Source organism: Mangifera indica, chromosome 9 (genome assembly GCF_011075055.1).
Source record: "Mangifera indica cultivar Alphonso chromosome 9, CATAS_Mindica_2.1, whole genome shotgun sequence".
In the NCBI taxonomy this organism is placed as follows: domain Eukaryota; kingdom Viridiplantae; phylum Streptophyta; class Magnoliopsida; order Sapindales; family Anacardiaceae; genus Mangifera; species Mangifera indica.
This window is the reverse complement of record NC_058145.1, coordinates 16,783,451-16,803,366: the sequence shown is the minus strand read 5'-3', so window position 1 is coordinate 16,803,366 and position 19,916 is coordinate 16,783,451. Positions and strand designations below refer to the sequence as shown.

General features: G+C 35.2%; 3 protein-coding genes and 1 pseudogene across 4 annotated transcripts; 1 reads left to right on the top strand and 3 right to left on the bottom strand.

Moving 5' to 3' along the window:
• Positions 1 to 442: 442 nt before the first annotated feature.
• Positions 443 to 5,441, bottom strand: LOC123226346 (annotated as a pseudogene).
• A 1,207-nt stretch (positions 5,442 to 6,648) lies between these two features.
• Positions 6,649 to 10,049, bottom strand: LOC123225114 (14-3-3-like protein). Of its 2 annotated transcripts, none has more exons than XM_044648980.1 (5): positions 9,904 to 10,049; positions 8,156 to 8,669; positions 7,912 to 8,034; positions 7,054 to 7,170; positions 6,649 to 6,847 (listed from the first exon to the last, which is right to left on the bottom strand). In XM_044648980.1, exons 2-5 carry the CDS (start codon positions 8,639 to 8,641, stop codon positions 6,800 to 6,802), a joined length of 774 nt encoding a protein of 257 aa, XP_044504915.1. In that variant the 5' UTR covers positions 8,642 to 8,669; positions 9,904 to 10,049; the 3' UTR covers positions 6,649 to 6,799. The 2 variants fall into 2 exon arrangements, with proteins under 2 accessions (XP_044504915.1, XP_044504916.1); XM_044648981.1 differs by having other exon boundaries at positions 9,863 to 9,983.
• Positions 10,050 to 10,541: 492 nt separating this feature from the next.
• On the top strand, positions 10,542 to 12,162 carry LOC123225255 (uncharacterized protein DDB_G0275933-like). The gene is made up of 3 exons (XM_044649174.1): positions 10,542 to 10,682; positions 10,766 to 10,913; positions 11,841 to 12,162. The coding sequence occupies exons 1-3, from the start codon at positions 10,628 to 10,630 to the stop codon at positions 11,917 to 11,919; spliced, it is 282 nt and encodes a 93-aa protein (XP_044505109.1). The 5' UTR covers positions 10,542 to 10,627; the 3' UTR covers positions 11,920 to 12,162.
• A 532-nt stretch (positions 12,163 to 12,694) lies between these two features.
• LOC123226115 (T-complex protein 1 subunit zeta 1) lies at positions 12,695 to 18,538 on the bottom strand. Its single transcript, XM_044650601.1, has 15 exons — positions 18,202 to 18,538; positions 18,056 to 18,119; positions 17,392 to 17,527; positions 16,860 to 17,011; positions 16,718 to 16,765; positions 16,490 to 16,582; positions 15,862 to 15,968; positions 15,147 to 15,261; positions 14,950 to 15,036; positions 14,620 to 14,824; positions 14,359 to 14,453; positions 13,612 to 13,680; positions 13,416 to 13,523; positions 13,190 to 13,308; positions 12,695 to 12,991 (listed from the first exon to the last, which is right to left on the bottom strand). Exons 1-15 carry the CDS (start codon positions 18,333 to 18,335, stop codon positions 12,916 to 12,918), a joined length of 1,608 nt encoding a protein of 535 aa, XP_044506536.1. The 5' UTR covers positions 18,336 to 18,538; the 3' UTR covers positions 12,695 to 12,915.
• Positions 18,539 to 19,916: the final 1,378 nt, after the last annotated feature.

The following is a 19,916-nucleotide window of genomic DNA, read 5'->3' as shown; positions in this document are numbered from 1 at the left end:
CTTAATAGTAATTTAAAAACAAGGATAATTACAATCCACAAAAATTTCTATTAATCAATTTCCCTTTTAAAAAAAAAAAGAGGGATGAGGCAAATCCTGAGCCTTGACACAGACAGTAAGCCCAACAGAAACTGGCTTCAGATCTTGCTGAAATCTAAATCCATCGGGAAATTTGTAGCATCTCTTTTGTTACTTAATATAATTACAGATGCTTCTTACTTAATGCTTTGTTCCATCCCTCATAACAAAAATGTTCCAGAATGTTTTTTAAATTACTTGGTATTATTTTTTCTCTTTCTCTTTCTCTTTCATTTATGACCCTTCTTTTTTTTTTTTTTTTTGGCATTATTCTTCAATATTTAAACCACCGGTTTGAGCTAAATATTTTAGATTTAAGTCAAACTTAAATTAATTCTTATTTAGATTCAATTCGGTTTAAATATATCCTTAAACTCATGTAAAACCTCATAACACGGGGAAAGTAAATTGTTGATGTTACAAAAGGATAATTAAGCTGTCCTTTCTGTTCTGATGTTATGAGTTTATGCATTTGTAAAGTACAAAACCAATATTATTAGGATCATAATTTGATGAACCCTTGGATTTCTCAGTCCGCCATTCAACTAAAGCCAGAGTTTGGCGTCCCCCACAAGCAACGAGCTTAGCAAACCAATGTACCTCAGCTTCACTTTCAGTTGCAGTTATTGGAGGTGGGATATTTATGGGAACTTCCATTGGTTGGCCTGTTGTCACCTTACTCCCATATCCAGGACGTCTATGGTCACCTTGTCCAAACTGCCAATACGACAACCAATCATCAAGAATGGTAATTTATATTTTATATAAAGCAGCAATCAATTCATCGCAAAAGGAGAACACATAACAGGAAAATATTATTCACATTGTTTCCAGAGAAACTAGGCTCTTGCGCCACAACTCAATTTTCCCTTGTATGTGTGTGTGTGCGCACAAAAGCCTTTTTAAACAATAAGTTTTGTGTCCCAAGACAAATCCCTATATTAATTAAATTGCAATCATCCTAACCCGATGTCTACATCTTTTACAAGAAACACCATCTTCAGCATTTACTGATATAAAGACACAAGTCAGCACCACTTGCAACTTCCATCCTACGTTAGCAAGCCATCACAATGAAAATTCTCCTAAAACCTAGAACAGAAATTGAAAGAATACTCACTGAAAACATGCGTCCGTCATTTGTCAATGCAACTGAATGTGTCCCACCACAAGAAATCTGGATCATATATAAGTTAATTCAATCTAAAAAACATAAAAAGGAAGTAAAGGAAAAAGAAAAAACAAGGTTATGAAGTGGGTTTTAACATCTCAGGTATCTAGATCTTTCTTATAGCATTGGAAGGAACAAATTTACCACAAGTATTTGTAAAAGGAGCGTAGAGGATAAAAATGACTATTCTCAATCGATCATGGCATGACAGTCATTAAAGCATACTTTTGGACTAACTACATGTCCATCACAAGCCTTTTAACAGCCCGTGGTCCAACTAACCCAATCAGAGATAAACTTAGAATAGTTAATTAGTACTACCTGAACAATGTCCTCCCCAGCTAAAAGTTGAACCCGTTAGGGCACCATTTCACTGCTCTTGTCATTATCCCCATATCCAAGTCTCCCATGTTCACCTCTTCCCCAACCATACACCTAAATCAGACATCAATATAAGTTAATTTCAACTGACAATCTACATGTTTCACAACATTCAGAACTCAATATCTATTTGCTATAATAATGTATCACAATTCAGATGAAGAATGTTCAATGAATACAACAGACAACTAAGGTAACAAATTATATTTGTCGTTTCTTACGGCTTTAACATTAATGGTCATTACAGTTTATAAGCAGTAAAATGAGTGAAACAAAATCTCTCTCATTTTCATGCCTACCCAGTCACCTTCAAGCTCTACTGTGAACTAAACATAACAATCAAATACAACATTGAATGGTATTTTAATACATATTATCAAGGAATTTCAATGTCCAATGACATAAATATCATCATTGGAAATCCAACAATTCGCCAGCAAATCCCCATGTATTTGTAGCTGCTGAAGTTACAGTTACTAGAATGCAGTACTTTATAGCAGAGAATGAGCATGCTAGTAACAATTCTTAAAAGAACACACGATTAAAACATAAATAAAAAGATAACATCCTTAACAAATAAAAAGAAAGCAGAACCTCCCCATCATCAGTCAATGCAAAAGAATGCCATCCCCCCAGCAGCAATATCAACCTATTTGGCATACAGATAGACAGTCAATCAGACTATTAAAATTGAAAAGTAATAGTAATCATGATGCACAAAAGATTTGCTATAGTGCACCATCTTAGCAACATACTGAAAACCAAAATTCAAGAATAGTAAATTGAAATTTTAAATGAAAAAGGTCCAGACAACACCTCTGCCCAACAAAGCCATGGAGAATCAAAGTGACTAGAAAAATAGACAACACTTCTTTTTAGAGCATTTTATCTCAGTTAGCATTCATCTATACATAAATCACAGCTAAACATTAATCAACCCACCCAACACATAGGTATGTCATAATCTTACAGAAAAACAACTACAACATAATCCCTTCTCAAACTCTTAAGTTGCTATATTAAAAAAGAAAAGATATTATTTATGATCGCAAACTTGTATATCTAAGGAGCTCTTACTTCAGTCCTTAAATTAGAACATGACAGAGAAGAAAAGTGGTCAAGTTTATATTTAACCATAGGAATTTGATTGACCAACAGGGATAACATTCATTGAACCCTTGTTCTATTGATGCATTCAGACTCCAAACAACTGCATATTAAGTAGCAGGATTCAGCATTTGCACTGGCAGAAATCAATCCAAGTCAAAGTGCAGACATACAACATGCACTGTGGTAATTGCATCAGTTCAACACAAGATCTTAAAGTAACAGTTTCAACAACCAAACTCTTCCAGAATTTTCCAATCTTGACAGAACTTTTGTTATAATGACAAATCTAAATGAAAGGTTCTTTTTAATCCTTTGTACAAGAAAATTTTTACAAAACTAACTCAATTTAACAAACAAGTTTTCTCAATAGGTCACACCAATTTACCAGGTATAAACCAAAATGAAACTGACAGTACTATATACATGCTTGCTTCAAATGATAATATTGATAAAAAACCAAAAATAGAAATTTAAAAAATAAAAAGCAAGGATTTAACCATTTAATACATACCAAAGTTAGACCTGAGAGTCCTTTGACAGGAATAGGTTGCAATCTTGTTTGGGTATCCCCTGTACCAAGTTGCCCATATTCATTGTTAGCCCATGCCCACAATGTTCCATCCTCCTGGAAAGCCAAATTATGAAATGCCCCGACAGCAATGAGCCTCACCTTTTCAAGCCCTTGTACTCATACAGGAATAAAAAATTGTTTTCTGCAGGGAACACATATTAGAAGCATGCAGCAAGTAATAAAGGTGAAACTTGCATGGAAATAATGTTGAAGAATTAAATTGAAGACCATACATGTCTCCAGGAGGCCACGGCTGACCCCAGGTCCATACATGTCCCTCGCGTGTAAGCACCACAGAATGGGTTCCCCCTGCAGCAACCTATCATATTAGCAATTAGAGAGTAGCACAAATTGATCTAAAGAAAGGCACTTCATAAATAACAAACATACAAAAGAAGTAAATACATAAGTCAGGTGAAGGTGAGGAAATTCTAACCACAGCAGAGTGAGAAACTTATTAATCTTGTGTTATTATTATAATTACATAAAAATGATAATAAAATAACGTGTTAACGTAAATAAAATTCATGCTACAAGTGCAGTGTACCAGTGGTCCTCAATGTGGGAGACATCAACCAGATAAAATGTTTAAGTATCCATAGATGAGAAAGGCCAAATAAAAACCTTTAACTCAATTCTATCATCGCAATGTCAAAGCAATACCACAGAATATGTGAAGCATAGCTACACATCAACACAACTGGTAGATTTTAGCCATCCACAGTGTTATCAAAATTGGAAGTAGAATCCATGTCAAGTGTATGACTATGAAACATGGTTTGAACGGAAGAATCTCTAAAGAGGACAAACTAAGTTTATGCTAAAAGCACAGATTAACAATAACCCAAATAGGTATACTGCAAAAAGTATCCAAACAAAACACTGAGAAACAAGAGAAAAACAGACAACTCCTCTAATCCAAAATATACAAATTACTATGAGCAAATCACCTGGCGAACAACAAGCTTTGGGGCACATTGCTGAGGAATCACTATGTCCCTCCTCAAAGGTCTACCACTGTCATCTTTTCGCTCAGGTTCTTCACCACACTGACCATACTCATTCCCACCTGCACCAAACACACTTCACATAGTTGCATTCAACTCACTTACAACCCACGCTAATTTCCCACAGATGTATATATGAGAGCCCCTCGTCAATTTTTTATCAATCAAGTAACTTCTTTTGCTCTATTAGATGCATAAAGTTCCGAATTTATATACCCCAAGCACAGGCACGGCCTTGATCATCAACAGCCAAACAATGCCATCCACCAATAGCAGCCTAAAAATCAAGACGCCAAAAAGTAAAAAATTCAACTTCAAATAACTTAAACCCAATATCGAGCGTTTTCGTTATCCAAAAGAAGAACTATAATTACCTGAACAATTTTGACATTAGCGAGATCCTTGACCTCAGTGGGAACGTTTTCAGTCTTGGTCTCAGGTGGGTGACCTAAGGTCCCTCTCTGGTTCCATCCCCAAGTAAACAACTGGTAGAAAACAAAACAACGCTCACATCACTAACTAAAATTCCATATATATATATATATGAACACACATTTTTACATACAAATAATCCACATCATTGCAGAAGAAAAGCTCAACAATCTTGCCGTCGACACAGATAGCGAGGGAGTTACGGCTACCAGCAACGACAGAACGCACTTTGAAAGGCTCAAGAGTTTTGACAACGCAAACCCATTCTTTCTCTTCGTTGTTTCCTATTCTTAATTGCCCGTCTTCTCCCGAGCCCCCGAAATGTAGTAAAAAGCGTTAGAAAGGGAACAAGAAATACCCAAAGAAGAAGCAGAATGTGGAAGAGAATTAGACAGAGACCAAGCAATAAGAGGTGTAGTGGCAGCCATGAGTTGAGCAGTGTAACTAAAACAAAATACAGAAGTGGGGTTTTTATATTTATATACGGCGTCGCACAACGCACAACGCCCAGTTGGGTTGTGCGAATTTGATTAGATGGCGTTTGTGTGTAATCGCATCTAGTGTGTGTTGCGTATGAATGCTGGCAAAGTGGTAGTGGGGAAGAAAAGTGGAAAGTTACCATATGCCGTGTCGTACATCGATGTGAACTTCTGTCATTTATGTTGTTCCACATTTTCTTCAGCATGTCCATTATGCTGATTGATATCCTTTTCATCAGCACGTACGAATTTTACCCAGTGACTCATTCACCACTAGTTAAAACTCTGATCTTAGAACTTTTTTTCTTTTATGCCAATGGACTATTTCCAAAAGGATGAAATTTAAAAAATTTAAAATTATATTCATAAATTAATTGACATTAAAATTTTTCGTTAAAAATAAAAATAAAAATATTATTTTATTAATAATGTTAAAAAATATAAAATTTATTATTTTTTTTTTTCAAACCTAAGGTTTTATTTTTCACTTCTCTAACCATTATCTCCAGCGTCAACGACCGTCGATTGCACTAGATTTTGTCAAATTTAAACACATCGACAACTCCAAACAAATCATTTGATGTTGTCAACATGTCTGGATAATAGTTTCGACAACAACGCGTCCAAATAAGTTGTTTGGATGCATCGTCGTCCAAATGACAATTCATCTAGGTTTTTGACAAAGGATAGAACCGACAATGATTTAAAGTAAAGAAGGGAGGCCATTAGCATCAAAGATAGTTGCCAAAGGGTGAAAACACAAACTTAAGGATTGGGAAAAGAGAAAAATAACCTTTTAAAATTAAAAAATTTTATACATAGATAAAATTATTAATTTTTAAAATTTATGAGAGAAAATATAATAAATTTTATATTTTTTTAATATTATTAAATAAAATAACAATTTTTCTCTTATCTATAACAAAAAAATTTAATAACAAAAAAATTTAATAATAGATAATTCATGAGTGAAACTACGCTAGTTTAAAAGCGCATTCAAACTTGGGTGGTATATAATCCTTGGCCCTTCTTTTAACACTAAAAGTAACAAACTAATTATAGCCTTACGGATAAAACTACAAGAGACTTCCAATCACAAGCCCAAAACAAATGCTAACCCAAGTGTGAGATTGAAGAAGTATCACCTTCTTCCACAAGGCAACGACTACGTAGCATACGCCACACCACAAGCTTTCTCGCCGAAGGCAGTGGTCTCAAAGACAACTAAGAACCAGATACACCATTGACATGGCATGGCACAACATATACAGTTCCATCTTTGCCTCCACTTGGTTAAAACCTAAATTACCAAGATGAAGGAAGATGTAATCCGTAACTCAATCAAGCACCGGAAATTCTCAATTTAATGAGCTTGAGAACAACTGATTTAGACAAAACCCAGCAGTGCACTCAAAAAGCTACATGAAAGCCAAACCAAATTCTTCTGATCAATAATTTAAGCTAGTTTACAATCAGTTGGAACATTTTGTCCAAGTCGATTTAAAGCCACAAGATAAAGATATAGAGTACATATCCTATCAACTGAAACTCATCACTGCTGCCTGTCGCTTTATTCACCACGTTTTGATGCCTCCTTAATCTCATCCCCAGCATCATCCTAAAAGCATATAAAGCAAATTCATCAAAAAAAGAACATCATAAATAGTAAAACGGTGTTAATAACACAGTTGTCAGCACGAAAGCACTCAAAACCCAGGTTGAGTGTGGTGCAAAGAGGGTTTCAACAGATTTCAGACACAGTCAATTAACACATGGCCACCATACACAAAGGGAACAAATGATTGTGACAGAGGGAAAACATACGTTGATATCAGAAGTCCAAAGTGTAAGATTGTCTCGGAGGAGTTGCATTATCAATGTACTGTCCTTATATGATTCTTCACCCAATGTATCCAGCTCAGAGATAGCCTCATCAAAAGCCTGTCATGCGAAAGTAGGATGGCTAAATCAAGTACACAAATATTGTAAATGATACCCATGCAATTCTACACACTTATTCCCACTAATTACTAAATAATTCGTGAGAAGGTTTGTAAAGATTCCACCAGAACCACGATCAGAGCCTCTTTCAAATGGAAAATATAATAATCAATAGTTGAACAGTAACATCAAAAGACAAACAAAGATAGGGCGGGAAATAATACCAATCAATATGAGTAAAGGCAATCACTCTTGCATTAAAGAATCAAATGATTTTAACAGTCTTATTTCATATCGTGTACCATTTAACTAATAACTTGTATAAACATAAATATCAGGGTAATTCATTTATATCATAGATTATATATTATTTGAAGATATTCTTAACAGAATAATTTGAGCAAGAGATTAAATTAATCAGTGCCAGGTAAAGAACAGGTAATTTTCTTCAAGCATATAAACACTTCAGAGAAATCATTGCAAGCACGATCAGGTGAGTTAAGGATTTCATAGTAAAGCATGAGCCTTCATCCTGAAATTTATATTATTTCACAAAAATTCACGTTATCAGCCAGAAGATCAATTAAAGATAAGAGCAGAACAACCATGAAATAAATATTGGAACTCAGAATTCACCATCATGTGTCAGAAATTCCTATGTCAGCTATCATCCCATGTTTTTTTCAGATTGTCCGAACAAGAACGTATATAGAAAGACTTAAAGTAGTTATGTATACACACCTGCTTGGCGAGATTGCAAGCACGATCAGGTGAGTTAAGGATTTCATAGTAAAACACTGAGAAGTTGAGAGCCAGTCCCAGCCTTATTGGGTGAGTAGGAGCAAGTTCAGCCAAAGCAATATCCTGTACAAAAATCAATCATAGCATAAACAAATGAAACAATCCATACTAGAAAAGTAAAATAAATATTGCAGTAAAAAGAAGACAAATATAATAGTTAGACAAAAGAACATAATCAAAACACCTGAGCAGACTTGTAAGCCAACAAAGTGCTCTCAGCAGCTTCCTTCCTCTCAGTACCAGTCTTGAACTCGGCCAAATACCTGTGATAATCACCCTTCATCTTAAGGTAAAACACCTTGGACTCAGCAGAAGACGCTGAAGGAATCAGATGCGACTCAAGGAGACTCAGAATTCCATCACAGATCTTGCTCAACTCAGCCTCAATTTTGCCTCTGTAATCTTTGATGGCTGACACATGGTCTTCATTTCCTCTGCTTTCTTCCTTTTGCTCAATGGAAGAGATGATCCTCCATGAAGCCCTCCTGGCCCCAATCACATTCTTGTAAGCAACAGAGAGAAGGTTCCTTTCTTCCACAGTTAACTCCTCAACATCAACAGTCTTTGCAACTTTCTCCATGAACTCCACCATTTCTTCATATCGTTCAGCTTGCTCAGCCAACTTGGCCATGTACACATTTTCCTCACGAGTTGATTCAGTAGGCGACATCTTTGCTATATCAATCTAAAATGTAATGCTGCAAGGTGATTTCAGTTAGTTTCTACTCATAAAACTGATTTATGCCTTATAAATCAGTAAATCAGATGTCTTCTGACTTAAATATATGCATGGTGTCACATAGCATTAAGAATATATAACACAACAAATCTAACAAGTTCACCAATTATCCTCAATTGATAGCTGGTTATATCAAATAACTTAAAGACCTTTCTTTTATTAAGCATCTTAAACAAATAATGATTTCCTTCAATTCTCCAACACATTCTCATCAAGAATACAGATCAAAATCTATAGTTCTCTGGTCGATATCACTAACATAAAACAATAAAATCTCATCTTGTATCATGATTTAAAAGTAATACAGAAACTCAAGTGAACCAAAAAGTCACATCAAGTTCATTCAGGTAGAACTTCACATTTTCAAATAGATAACACCAATTCCTTTCATTCTTAGCATTTTGTAGGTTTCAAAAAATCCAAAAGAAAAAACCACACAAAATAAGCTAAAATCAAGCATCATGAAGCCTAAATAATAATCTCAGTTTGGACTATAGCTCTGCTAGCATCAGTCTTGATAATTAAAAAACCAAGCCAATGAGTCGGATTCTCTTTGCTGACAACATTTCCTTGGTCTATAAATACATAAGAAGGAACAAAACCTCAAATCATCTTACGAACTCAAGCCTCATAAGCTAAAACAGCAACATTAAACTAATTTAAACTACAAATTTATTTTTTCGGTCTCAACAACTAAAGAAAATCAAAGTTGTATAACAAATTTCTCTTCCTCTCAAACATTTTCTCTGCAGCCAAGCAGATCTAAAGAAGTAAAAAAGGGATCACTCTGTCACATGAAGAATTAAACAGCTCAAATAGCACTCTCAAAACTAATTTCAACTCACAAATCTTTGTTTCTCAGTTTCTCAATAGTTATTAGGGAGAAAACTCAAAATCAAATAATCAATTTCTCTCCGCTTCTAACAGTTACTCGGCAACCAAACAGATATCAACAAGTAACAACAAATAGATCTACCACAAGACCACACCTTAACAGATCAAATCAACAAACACTAAAATCAAGTACATCAAGAACCGAAACAAAAGATCAGTCAAACAACACCTTCGGATCTAATCAGAAAAAATCAATAACAACAAACGAGAAAGTACAAAAAAAAAAATGAAGTAGAAGATCTGAAAACATTGACTAACCCTAGAGAGAAAGACAGGGAAGGGAGGAGTGTAAAACGCACCGTATAAAGGGATTTCGAACACGGACGGGGATCTAATTGTTTTGTACGAGAGTAGAAATATGAAGTTTAAATAAATAAAGCGAGTGGAGGAAGGAGAGGTCCAATGAGAAGGCGACAACTGTAAGGTAGCGGAGATTCCGTGAAGGCTGATCTATTTGGAGTCGGCCACGCTGGCGTTGACCGTCAACTCTCCAAGAACACATTTTTTCACACAGGCAGTCACACGACTTACTCATAAAAGCCCATCATTGTTGCTCATTTGTTGTGGGCCTGCTTTCACGCTTCTTGTCTTCTTTTCTCCTGATTTTCGATGCTCTCGTCTCAAAAATCAAAGGAAGTGGGGCATGTGATTGAATAATTGAAGACAATAAGCCAGGCATTACTATAAATGGAGTTTGATCATGTTTGAACGAGTAGTGTTTTAGAAAGACTATTTATAGTGAAGATGACATTTGTGAGCTCTGAGCAAATTGCTTATAATTGACCTACAAATTGCATATCGCTCATAAAAATGGGCCTATATTTTAGGCTTAACCTATTTCTCTCTCGGAGCCAAACGTGTTTCCATTTGGGCCTCTTAAACTGGACTCAGACCCAAACATATTTTAAGTTGGGCCTCCTACAAAGCCCAATAAGCAAATTTAACCTTCAACCCTTCACGGTACCTCTTCTTCCTCTTCGAAGACTCGCGGCTGTTCTCAGTTTTTCAGAGAAGCTCCATCAAATGGGATACGTTCAGGAAGCTCGTGAGAATCATGTGAAGAAGAAAGTAGAAGAAGGTACTATGGGTAAACTAAACCCTTGTTTTTGTTTTGAAAATGCAATCATGTTTTTTTTTTCATTTTTTGAATAAAAATGACAGCTTTACGAAGTAAAATGAAGCAGAAGGCGTTAAAAGAATGTGATCGTTTCACGTCCAAGTATGCGGAATGTGCTGCCGGGAAAATGATTTCGATTGTGTGGCAGTGTCGCAAACAAGCTAAAGAGTTGAACAATTGCCTTCATCAATAGTAAGTATTAATTGAATATTCTAGGGCTTTTATTTGGTATGTGCTTAGAGTGGATAGGGAAAATATGAGTATGTAGGAGATTGGTTCCATTTTCCATTGATTTTCACTTTATTTTCAAGTTCAGATCTATTGTTTCTTCATTACTATTTCTCTTGCAGTTCTTAGTGGGTACCTCTTGAACTCGTAGGAAATTTCTTCACTGATGCAGCCTTTGGTTTTTGCACTTAATCAGTTTAACCATCGTTAACTTAGTACAGTTTGAACCTGTTTGTGACCTGAAAATTGTCGTTTCCAGCATTTGTTTGTTTTTACGGAGACATCACATAATCAGTATCTTTATTCATGTGAAGCTCAACTCTTTTGTTTCTGAACAATACGGACTGTATTGTTAATTGTCCAAAAACTAGGTAAAATGTAAAATATTGATGGATAGGGGTGGACTTAGGCTCGAGTTTGAGGGTTTACTAGTGATTCACCATCTCTCCAGCAACACTTCTCACCAGTTTGAATGAGCTTGTGCTGGACATTCTGTTCTAGCTGAGTTGAGCTGGCTCTTGTTTGGTTGGCTTGTTTTGAATCCATCCTTGGTGATGGAACATGATTAAAGAACAGCAGCCTTTATTTTGTCCTGTGTTTGACATACAAAGCAGATTTAAGAGAAAAGATGATAGCAGAAAAAAAGGATGATACATCTATGATTGGATGAACTGTTGTTTTGGGGATGTGATTTTACAGTGGCTTTTGTTGGTTGTGGTTTCGAAATTTATCACATATAGTATGCATTTGTTTCAAAAGGTTTAATCTTGATAATGGTGGCTTATATAAGTTCAAATAAGAGTTATGAACCAACAATCACCTCGGAGATTAAGCTTAAATTGAAAATTTGACTCAGAATATTCAACTATCTTACAAGGATTGTTTTTGCAGTACTAATGACACAGTCTTGGAAGAAATGAAAAGAGAATATATGCTTCAGCAGGATGGGAAGGAGGCTGCAAGAATCTAAGCTCGACCTCCTTAGTGCAGCCAATTAATGAGAGCATCCGGTGTATGGAAATTCACAATGGAGCTCCGTTGTATGGTTCTTTTCTCATCATTGGCATGCTAATAAAAGGTTCCTGTCATTTACCATTAACTGGTTATGTGTCCACTGATATACAAGCTACATTTCTCTTATCATTTGTGAAAATTTTCCTTTTTCCCTGTTCGTGGGACATAATTCGAATATATATGGTACACATTTTCTTTAGACTGTTGTGTTGCCACATTATATTTTGCACTGTAAATTTAGTCATTGAAGGAAACGTCTTACCGTTTTACTAGCTAGAGGCTAGAGTAAGGGTGAATTTAGGTTGATCGGTAAAACCCAATAAGGGTCTGTTTGAGTTTAATTTGAACCCAAAATGGTAAACTCAACTTAATCAAATTAGTGAACAACAATGTTGAAAAGTGTAAACAGTAACTCCGAAGAAGAAGAATAGTTGAAAAAGTAGCAGAAAAATTGAATTGCTGAAAAAGATAACTAAATCGCTAAGAAACATTATCCGTGTAAGTCTATGAAATCAGTTTTACTCTTCTGTTAAAACAATGATTTATATGCATTAATTCATATTTATTTTCAAACAAGAAATGAATATTTAGATTTCCCTGAAAGGTAATAAACAACATCCATCTCTTATTATCACCTTCCCAAGTAAAAAGAATCTTCAAGCACTTAAGAAGACTTATCTTTCTTTCACATACTCATTTTTGTAAAGCAGTGTGGTAGAAACAAGAGATGATTCACTTAACGCCTGGAATTTAATTGCATGATGAAACATAAAAAACAAGATTGTAGAAAAACTGGCCCAATCACTACATAGCACAAAATTAGTTTAATTCATCACTGAATCAGGGATTCTCTCAATACGTGACTCAGTTCATGGCTACCCATAGTAAACACGCCCAATCGGTAATAGACAACCTCCATATGACATATTATATGTTGAAGTATATCAACAAGCTAATTTGGCTTCCGCATATTTCTACCAGCACGGATTACCTCGTCCACCAATAGCAATTGAGATGCAATTACAGGCCTGCAAAATAGAGTAGCTTGTTTGTTGCTCAACTACAAAAATCCAGGAAACAAAGCAGTAATAAACTCTTGTGGTTCACTTTCCCAAAATAATGCTTTGAAAAGTTCAATAATCAAGCAATGAAAAGTAGTAGTGCACGACAAAGGGCTTGTAGTGCAAAACAAATTGGGAGTGACATTAAAACACATTCTCGCATACCCTGAATTTATAATTTGGCGCTTCACAGAGTAGTTGTCAAAGATGCCCTCCATCTGGGGGTCAATAGGGTCTCCTGAGTGTTGGTTTAGTCCCACAACATTCCCTCTGTCATGCTCCGCCTGAATAGACATCCAGATGAAATACAAAACAATTAATTTATATTTTCACCTCTTAATTTCTAAAAGAGAAAAACTGAGGGACATAAGAGCAAAAAAATTACGCATACCTTAAGAGCAATGATCACATCTTGAGTGTCAAGCCCAGCATTCTCAGCAAGTGTTTTAGGCACAACAAGAAGAGCATCAGCAAAAGCTTCAACACCCAATTGAGCACGCTGTTCCAAGTTGGTAAACTTTAGACATATTTCAAAAGACAATTTTTTGTGTTTAATCTTTTAGGCTGGGAGATTTAACAAAATATACCCCTTGAACAGTCTTCTTCACTTCATTGACTAGGTATTGTCTGGCTGCAACTTCAAATGCTCCAGCCCCCTAAATCACAATCAGGAATATAACTCACCATCAAAATCATAAAAGAATGCACAGAAATACCATGGAATAATTTTTTCGGGGAATAAGATGGTAAATCAAACACCTAAAATATGTCCCATTGCTACCTACCCACTCTTTCACTAGTTGAGTCAAAGCCTGCAGACAGCAGGCAATCCATATTTTACAACCAGACTAAATAAACATGCAGTAATAGCCTTTCTCTAAAACAGTCAAATAAGTGTTATCAGTTGAAAAAAGCATTTAAATTGGCTGAAAGTGAGTCCCTCAAACTACATGCTGTGTCCCTCAACTTCTTTTCTCTGTCATCAATTCCAGGATCTTCATAAGTTCATCATTCTGTCATCGGGAAATTGCAAGAAAATAATACTCACTTTAAGAAAACTGTGCCATCAGATCTTCAATTTGCATTCACAACATTAACAACACAAGCCAATGAATTACAATTGTTCTCTCAAAGTCATAGACTTTGAGAGAACTACAATCCATAACAACTAAGTAACTAGTCTTTCATCTTCATATCTTTGGATATATCATCTCAGTTAAATGTTTAAAGCAAATCTGTAAAGATGAAAGAAAAATACTGCATCACATAGCTCACGGTTTTAAAAGAAAAAACTACTAAGTTTACTGAGAGAAGACCAATTGACCATAACTTACCAAGACAATGGCTTCATCTTCAATGGTATTTTTTACTGCTCTCAACCCATCACGTACAGCATCCTTAATTTGGGCAATTGTATGGTCATTAGGTCCTACAACATTTAAAGATGGAAATGATGTTAAAATAGCCATAAAAGGAAATAAAATGATGCACATGATATCAGAAATATTGGTTAGTTAACTTATATAGCTGAGTGGTTGAAGAAAATGATACTTTAAATTTGTAGAAAGTAAGATTTACAAACACATTTCTAGTACCTTTAATTAAAATCGTACAAGAATGAGGGTTTTTCACTTGTTCTACAAATGTATACTTCTCTTCACCAAGGACATGCTCATATACGAGTCCAGCCCATCCAAGACAATCAGGAGTTAAATCATCAACAGAATTTACAGCTTCTCCTCCACACGCCAACACCAATCGCTCCATATTTCTTCTCTTTGCTCTTCTAAGGGCAATTATCTGCATGATCATTAAATGAGAAAATTGCAAACAAAATAAGTGATCTGTTGGGAAAAAAAGTAAAATAATAAATTGTCATTTTACAAGGCCATTAACCAGGACATCATTAACAGTCCAAAACTTACCCCTGCTCTAGCAAGAAGGTCTAAAGATGGGGGATCAATACCCTTTTGACTGATAACAACAAAGTTGTTGTCATTATCAGCGCAAACCTACATATGAACGGACAGAAAGACAATGTTAAATAGAGCCAAAAATATATATGTCACAATGATATCACATACACTTTATTTGAAAAAAAAAATCATATGGAAGTGAGTACCTTATTTTTCAATTCAATAATCTTTTTGACTCTCTCATCAACCTGGCGTCTTTCAGCTGCTACCATTGCCTCTCTCTGTTCTGCATTGGAGTAGAAAAAGCCTGCATTTATTTCGCTGGTGGATAGAACACTATTAGTTCTAGGATGTCTGTACACAATATGTACATAAAGACAATTGCAGGCTGTGGCTGCACTTAAGAAAGTTTGTTTAACACTACCCTAACCATGATAAAATGAAAACAAGAATTGACATTTTAATATGCAAAAGGTATAGAAAAATGATACATAAAATGACATTTTCCCCTCCAAAGGTAAAACTAGAAAAACTAGAAAACTTGTCAATTTTTAGAAGTGGCAGAGAGGTATATCCAAAAAGAAAGGAAGAAAGATAGAAATACTTGAATCAGCTGAAAAATGATCTAAGTGGGAAAATGTGGTCAATTATTAGAAAAAGTGATGAGCACAGCTTAGACATTAATTTCATTGGTTAAAAGCTAAAAAGATCATTTAGACAATTGTTTCTCCTCTCTGTGATGATCTAACAAACAAAATTTGTCATTATAACTTTTACATTATCCAAAGTGTATACATATTTGAATGAATGCATATGTAGATATAGATATATAAACCTTAATTTAAAGCCAAAAAGGAAATGAAATCATGTAAAAAGAGTATGCTAACAAACAAAAGAATATATACTTTCTAAAATAAGTACCTTTTATCATATTCCAATGACACATTACATGTCAATATGTAACAGTTTTCGGCTCGCCGCTTCATATCAGGATGTCTAGAACCGTGATCCAAAACAAGACCCTCTATCTGAAAACAACAGAGCCAAATTGTGAACCAGCATAAAGATTGAGTGAGAGAAAGAAGAAGTAAAAAAAGCAAGACAGTTAAGTATGATAAGATTATCAATGAACAGGCAGATATAAGTAGTATATCATAGAAAGGAAAGAGCCTAATCTGAGTCAAACATTCAAATGATTGCTTATAATTTGAGAGCCCTAAGATACCCACAAACAACCAGCACCCAGAAAAATGTAACAGCAACATATTGTCTGTTATGTCTTTAAGCACCAAGTAACAACAAAACAGTAAAGTGATAGCATGTGCATAACCAAACTGTAACCAACATTTCTCCTCTCCTCTGTGTTACAATAAGTTAGATATTTACTGCATTACTTTGGCAAACTGAAAATTTATTCATATAAATTTGAGAACAAGACAATGTACTCATAACATAGACTGAAAATCCATTTTTCAAGTCAAAAACAGAAGACATAAGAAGAAGGAATTTTTTTATGAATAAAAAAAAACATTAAAGAACTTCAACATACAAGGCGTGTGTCCATGTCAAACTTATGACGCATGTGCATTATTTCCACCATAAAAAGATCAATTGGTTCATCGGCCTTCCGAATGCAGAGCACCTGCCATATTCACCCAGTCTATTATAAAAAAAGATGCAAAAGGTTTACCTCTAACTCTAAACATAAAGCCAGCTGAGCAGCTGAAGATGTGTAAAAAGGCAATGGGAATATGTCAAAACTAATAGGAGCACAAACCGCATTAGCAACTATGTCAGTCAACTGGTCTGCCAATGATTCATATAGCTGTAAAGAAGATATGAAATAAGAACTAAGCCATAAGTGAGAGAAAACTAAATTAGATATAAAGCAAAAAATTGAACGAGAAACTAAAAAATACCTTTGTTCTTAGTGCTGTTCTTGCAACCATTTTCAGAATCTCTTTATCAGGCTCATCTCCCATCACAACAGGAGTCTTGAACTTTTCAAGAAACTGGAGAGTCGCTCTTTTGGCAATTTCAAAACCATCTACCAAAACACGTGGATGCATACCTACAAAAGACATGAGTCCCAGGCATAAGTTTATGATAAAATTGAGCATTCCTAAATTCTCTTTGAAACAAAGGGAATAATGACAGCTAGAAATGCTTCTGTCAATCACAAACAACATTACAACACAGAAACAAGTGCATTGTTACTGGTTTAAAATAAACAGATGCTCAGCATTACAACCAAAAGCCAAAAAACATCCTGTATTTTCCAATTCAACCAGTAAACTTGAATTTAAACAAAAAGATTCTGTGTAAGAACAATCCATTAATAAGCCAACTCTGAGAAATGGTAATTTAAGTTAAAGTGAATAAACCATTTCATTAAACTATCATTGGGCTTAGGGTTTATAGTCTAATCCAGTTGATTCTAGAACTACTTACCTTCATCAATGTAGCGCTCTGATTGTTTCATAAGCTCACCAATGAATATTACCGTAGAAGTTGTGCCATCTCCACTTATGTCATCTTGAGCAACAGCTGTCCTTGCAATCATGATAGCTGTTGGATTTTGAATTTGCTGCAAGCATTGCCAACATAATCACCAAGGAAGCATTCATAACATGGTACAATGATGTCCCTTAAATATTTAACCCATTTATAAATTCACATCAATCCAGCTTCCTAGAATTCCATTTCAACAAAAAAAAATCTAACTAAAAAGAATTGACAACAAAATGAAACAATGGGAAGAGCAAAAGCATAAAGCCATGAAGGTTTGATCTTGATTCCAAGGTTCAAAGACAAGTTAAAACTAACTACAGAGTAAAGACGTTCACCCCCCAGTCCAATTCAATACCAAATCACATGCATTACAACTCATGTACATATTATTTCGAAATAAAAAAAGAAAGACCCTGCATTTTGAATGTGAAATACTTCTTTGCTTTTTCCAAAGCCTACTAATAATATACATAAATTATAGCAGATCCCTCCTAACTAGTCAATTGCATTGCCAACAATTAACGCTAATTAATGATTCAATTTCCAGATCCAAAAACCTAAAAATACCAAGTAAAGATCTAGAGTTTTAGAAGAGAAAACTCACCATTTCTTTCAAGAGAGTGTTTCCGTCCTTAGTGAGCTTGATGTCTCCAGCACCACCAACAAGCCTTGAAAAGGAGAGAAATTATGAGAAAATGCATCCATATCAGAATGAAATTAAAACAAAAACCGAAAAAATACAAATTATACATTTTGATGGTGCCTTTGGGACCTAGATTGGTCTTGAGAACATCTTGAAGGCCCTTGGCGGCGTTAATGTTCATGTGAAGTGCTGCTGATTTGTTCAGCACTTCAGCGTTCGGGTTCAGCACTCGAAGCGACATCTTCTCTCTTTTGCTTTGTTTGACAGAAAAAGTAGAAAGTTTAGAGCCTCGTGGTTCCTAGAGTGCTTGTACTTTGTACGTGAACTGGACTGAACTCAAACAAGAAGAAAGAGGGTTTTAGGGCTTTCTGGAACTCGACGGGTAATATTTCCTCCAAACCCGATTTCGTTTATGAAAGAAACGCAATCGCTTCATTTTTGGCACGGGTGAATGTTTTCGGGTCACAACTTACCGGATAAAAATTGGGTGAAATACTCTAAAACTCCCCGGAAAGTGGAGAATTAACTCATACGCCCTAATTTTTGCCTTTTTTCTTAATTACCCTACATGTGTAACAGCTAAGGGTACAACCAAGTTGGGCTCAGCTTGATTACTGTCAAACTGAGCTTGGCTTGATTATTCTCAAACCAAGCTTGAGCTAACTATTTGTCAATTCGATGAGCTTGTAAACTTATAATTCGATTCGAATTAAGTATCAATAAATCTTTAAAAATTTATAATATTACTCTCAAACCCCTAAAATTTCATTCTTAACTTTGAATTTAGTAGTATAATTGATAAACTTATAAGTTATGATATGCAAATGTAATTTTTCAAACCAAAATCGAGTTACTTATTACTATCTCGAATAAATGATAAATAGTTTAAGTCTATATATAACAACATATAGCATAGATGGACCAAACTTACATAGCCATGTGCAAATTCAATGAACAATCATGATATTTGTGGAGATTATAGGGTTGAAACTGCGTGAAGTAAATTGTAACTCCAATATAAAAAATAAGAAAAGAAAAAGATGATTTAGAGATTTTTTGAACTGTTACACTGTAATTGGATGAAAAATGTGAGACTGGATTTGAGCTTGTTGAAATTATGGTGTTAATAAAAGCTTAGTATTATTAGTGGACAGAATTGATCCTGATGTCCTGATGACCCTATCATTATGCTTAATCTTTGGAACTACCTACAAGAAGGCTAAATTTGTTATGAACATTTCAAATGCTTACACCATTTAAGTATAATGAAACATCAAGATTCAACATTACTTTAGAAGATTAATTAAGTAATCAATTAATTCCAGAACAGGGATGAGCACTCCTATCTCAAATGCCAGTAGAGCTTCATTTAAAGCTGCCACCTTCTCGCAGACGGCCTCTGGCAGCGGTAGCTCCAGAGAGGTTGATAACATACAAGTCTTGTGCACTCCTAGAGCAAATGCCAGTAGATCTGCCACCGCCATGATGGCAGGCAGTGGTAGCCTCAGAGGTGTTGATAATAAGGTGGTAGTTTTTGCCAGAAGAAACACCTGGACTATATGTTTGATAGCATTTGTCATTGTTCTGGGGACAATAGTTGGTTTATTGCTTCTCCAGCCTGAGTTCCTTCACTTTAGTATCAACAATGCTCATGCCTTCAGAGGTTCCATAATTACCTTTTAAGATGTGGGATTTCTGTGGGAATACCTCAGCATTCTTGACATGGATGGCAATGCCGGCTTTGTTTTGAGCATTAAATGACCAACTTTATCATAGATCGTCAAAAATTCCTGAAATGGTTGACCTTTGTGGTCAGTATCCA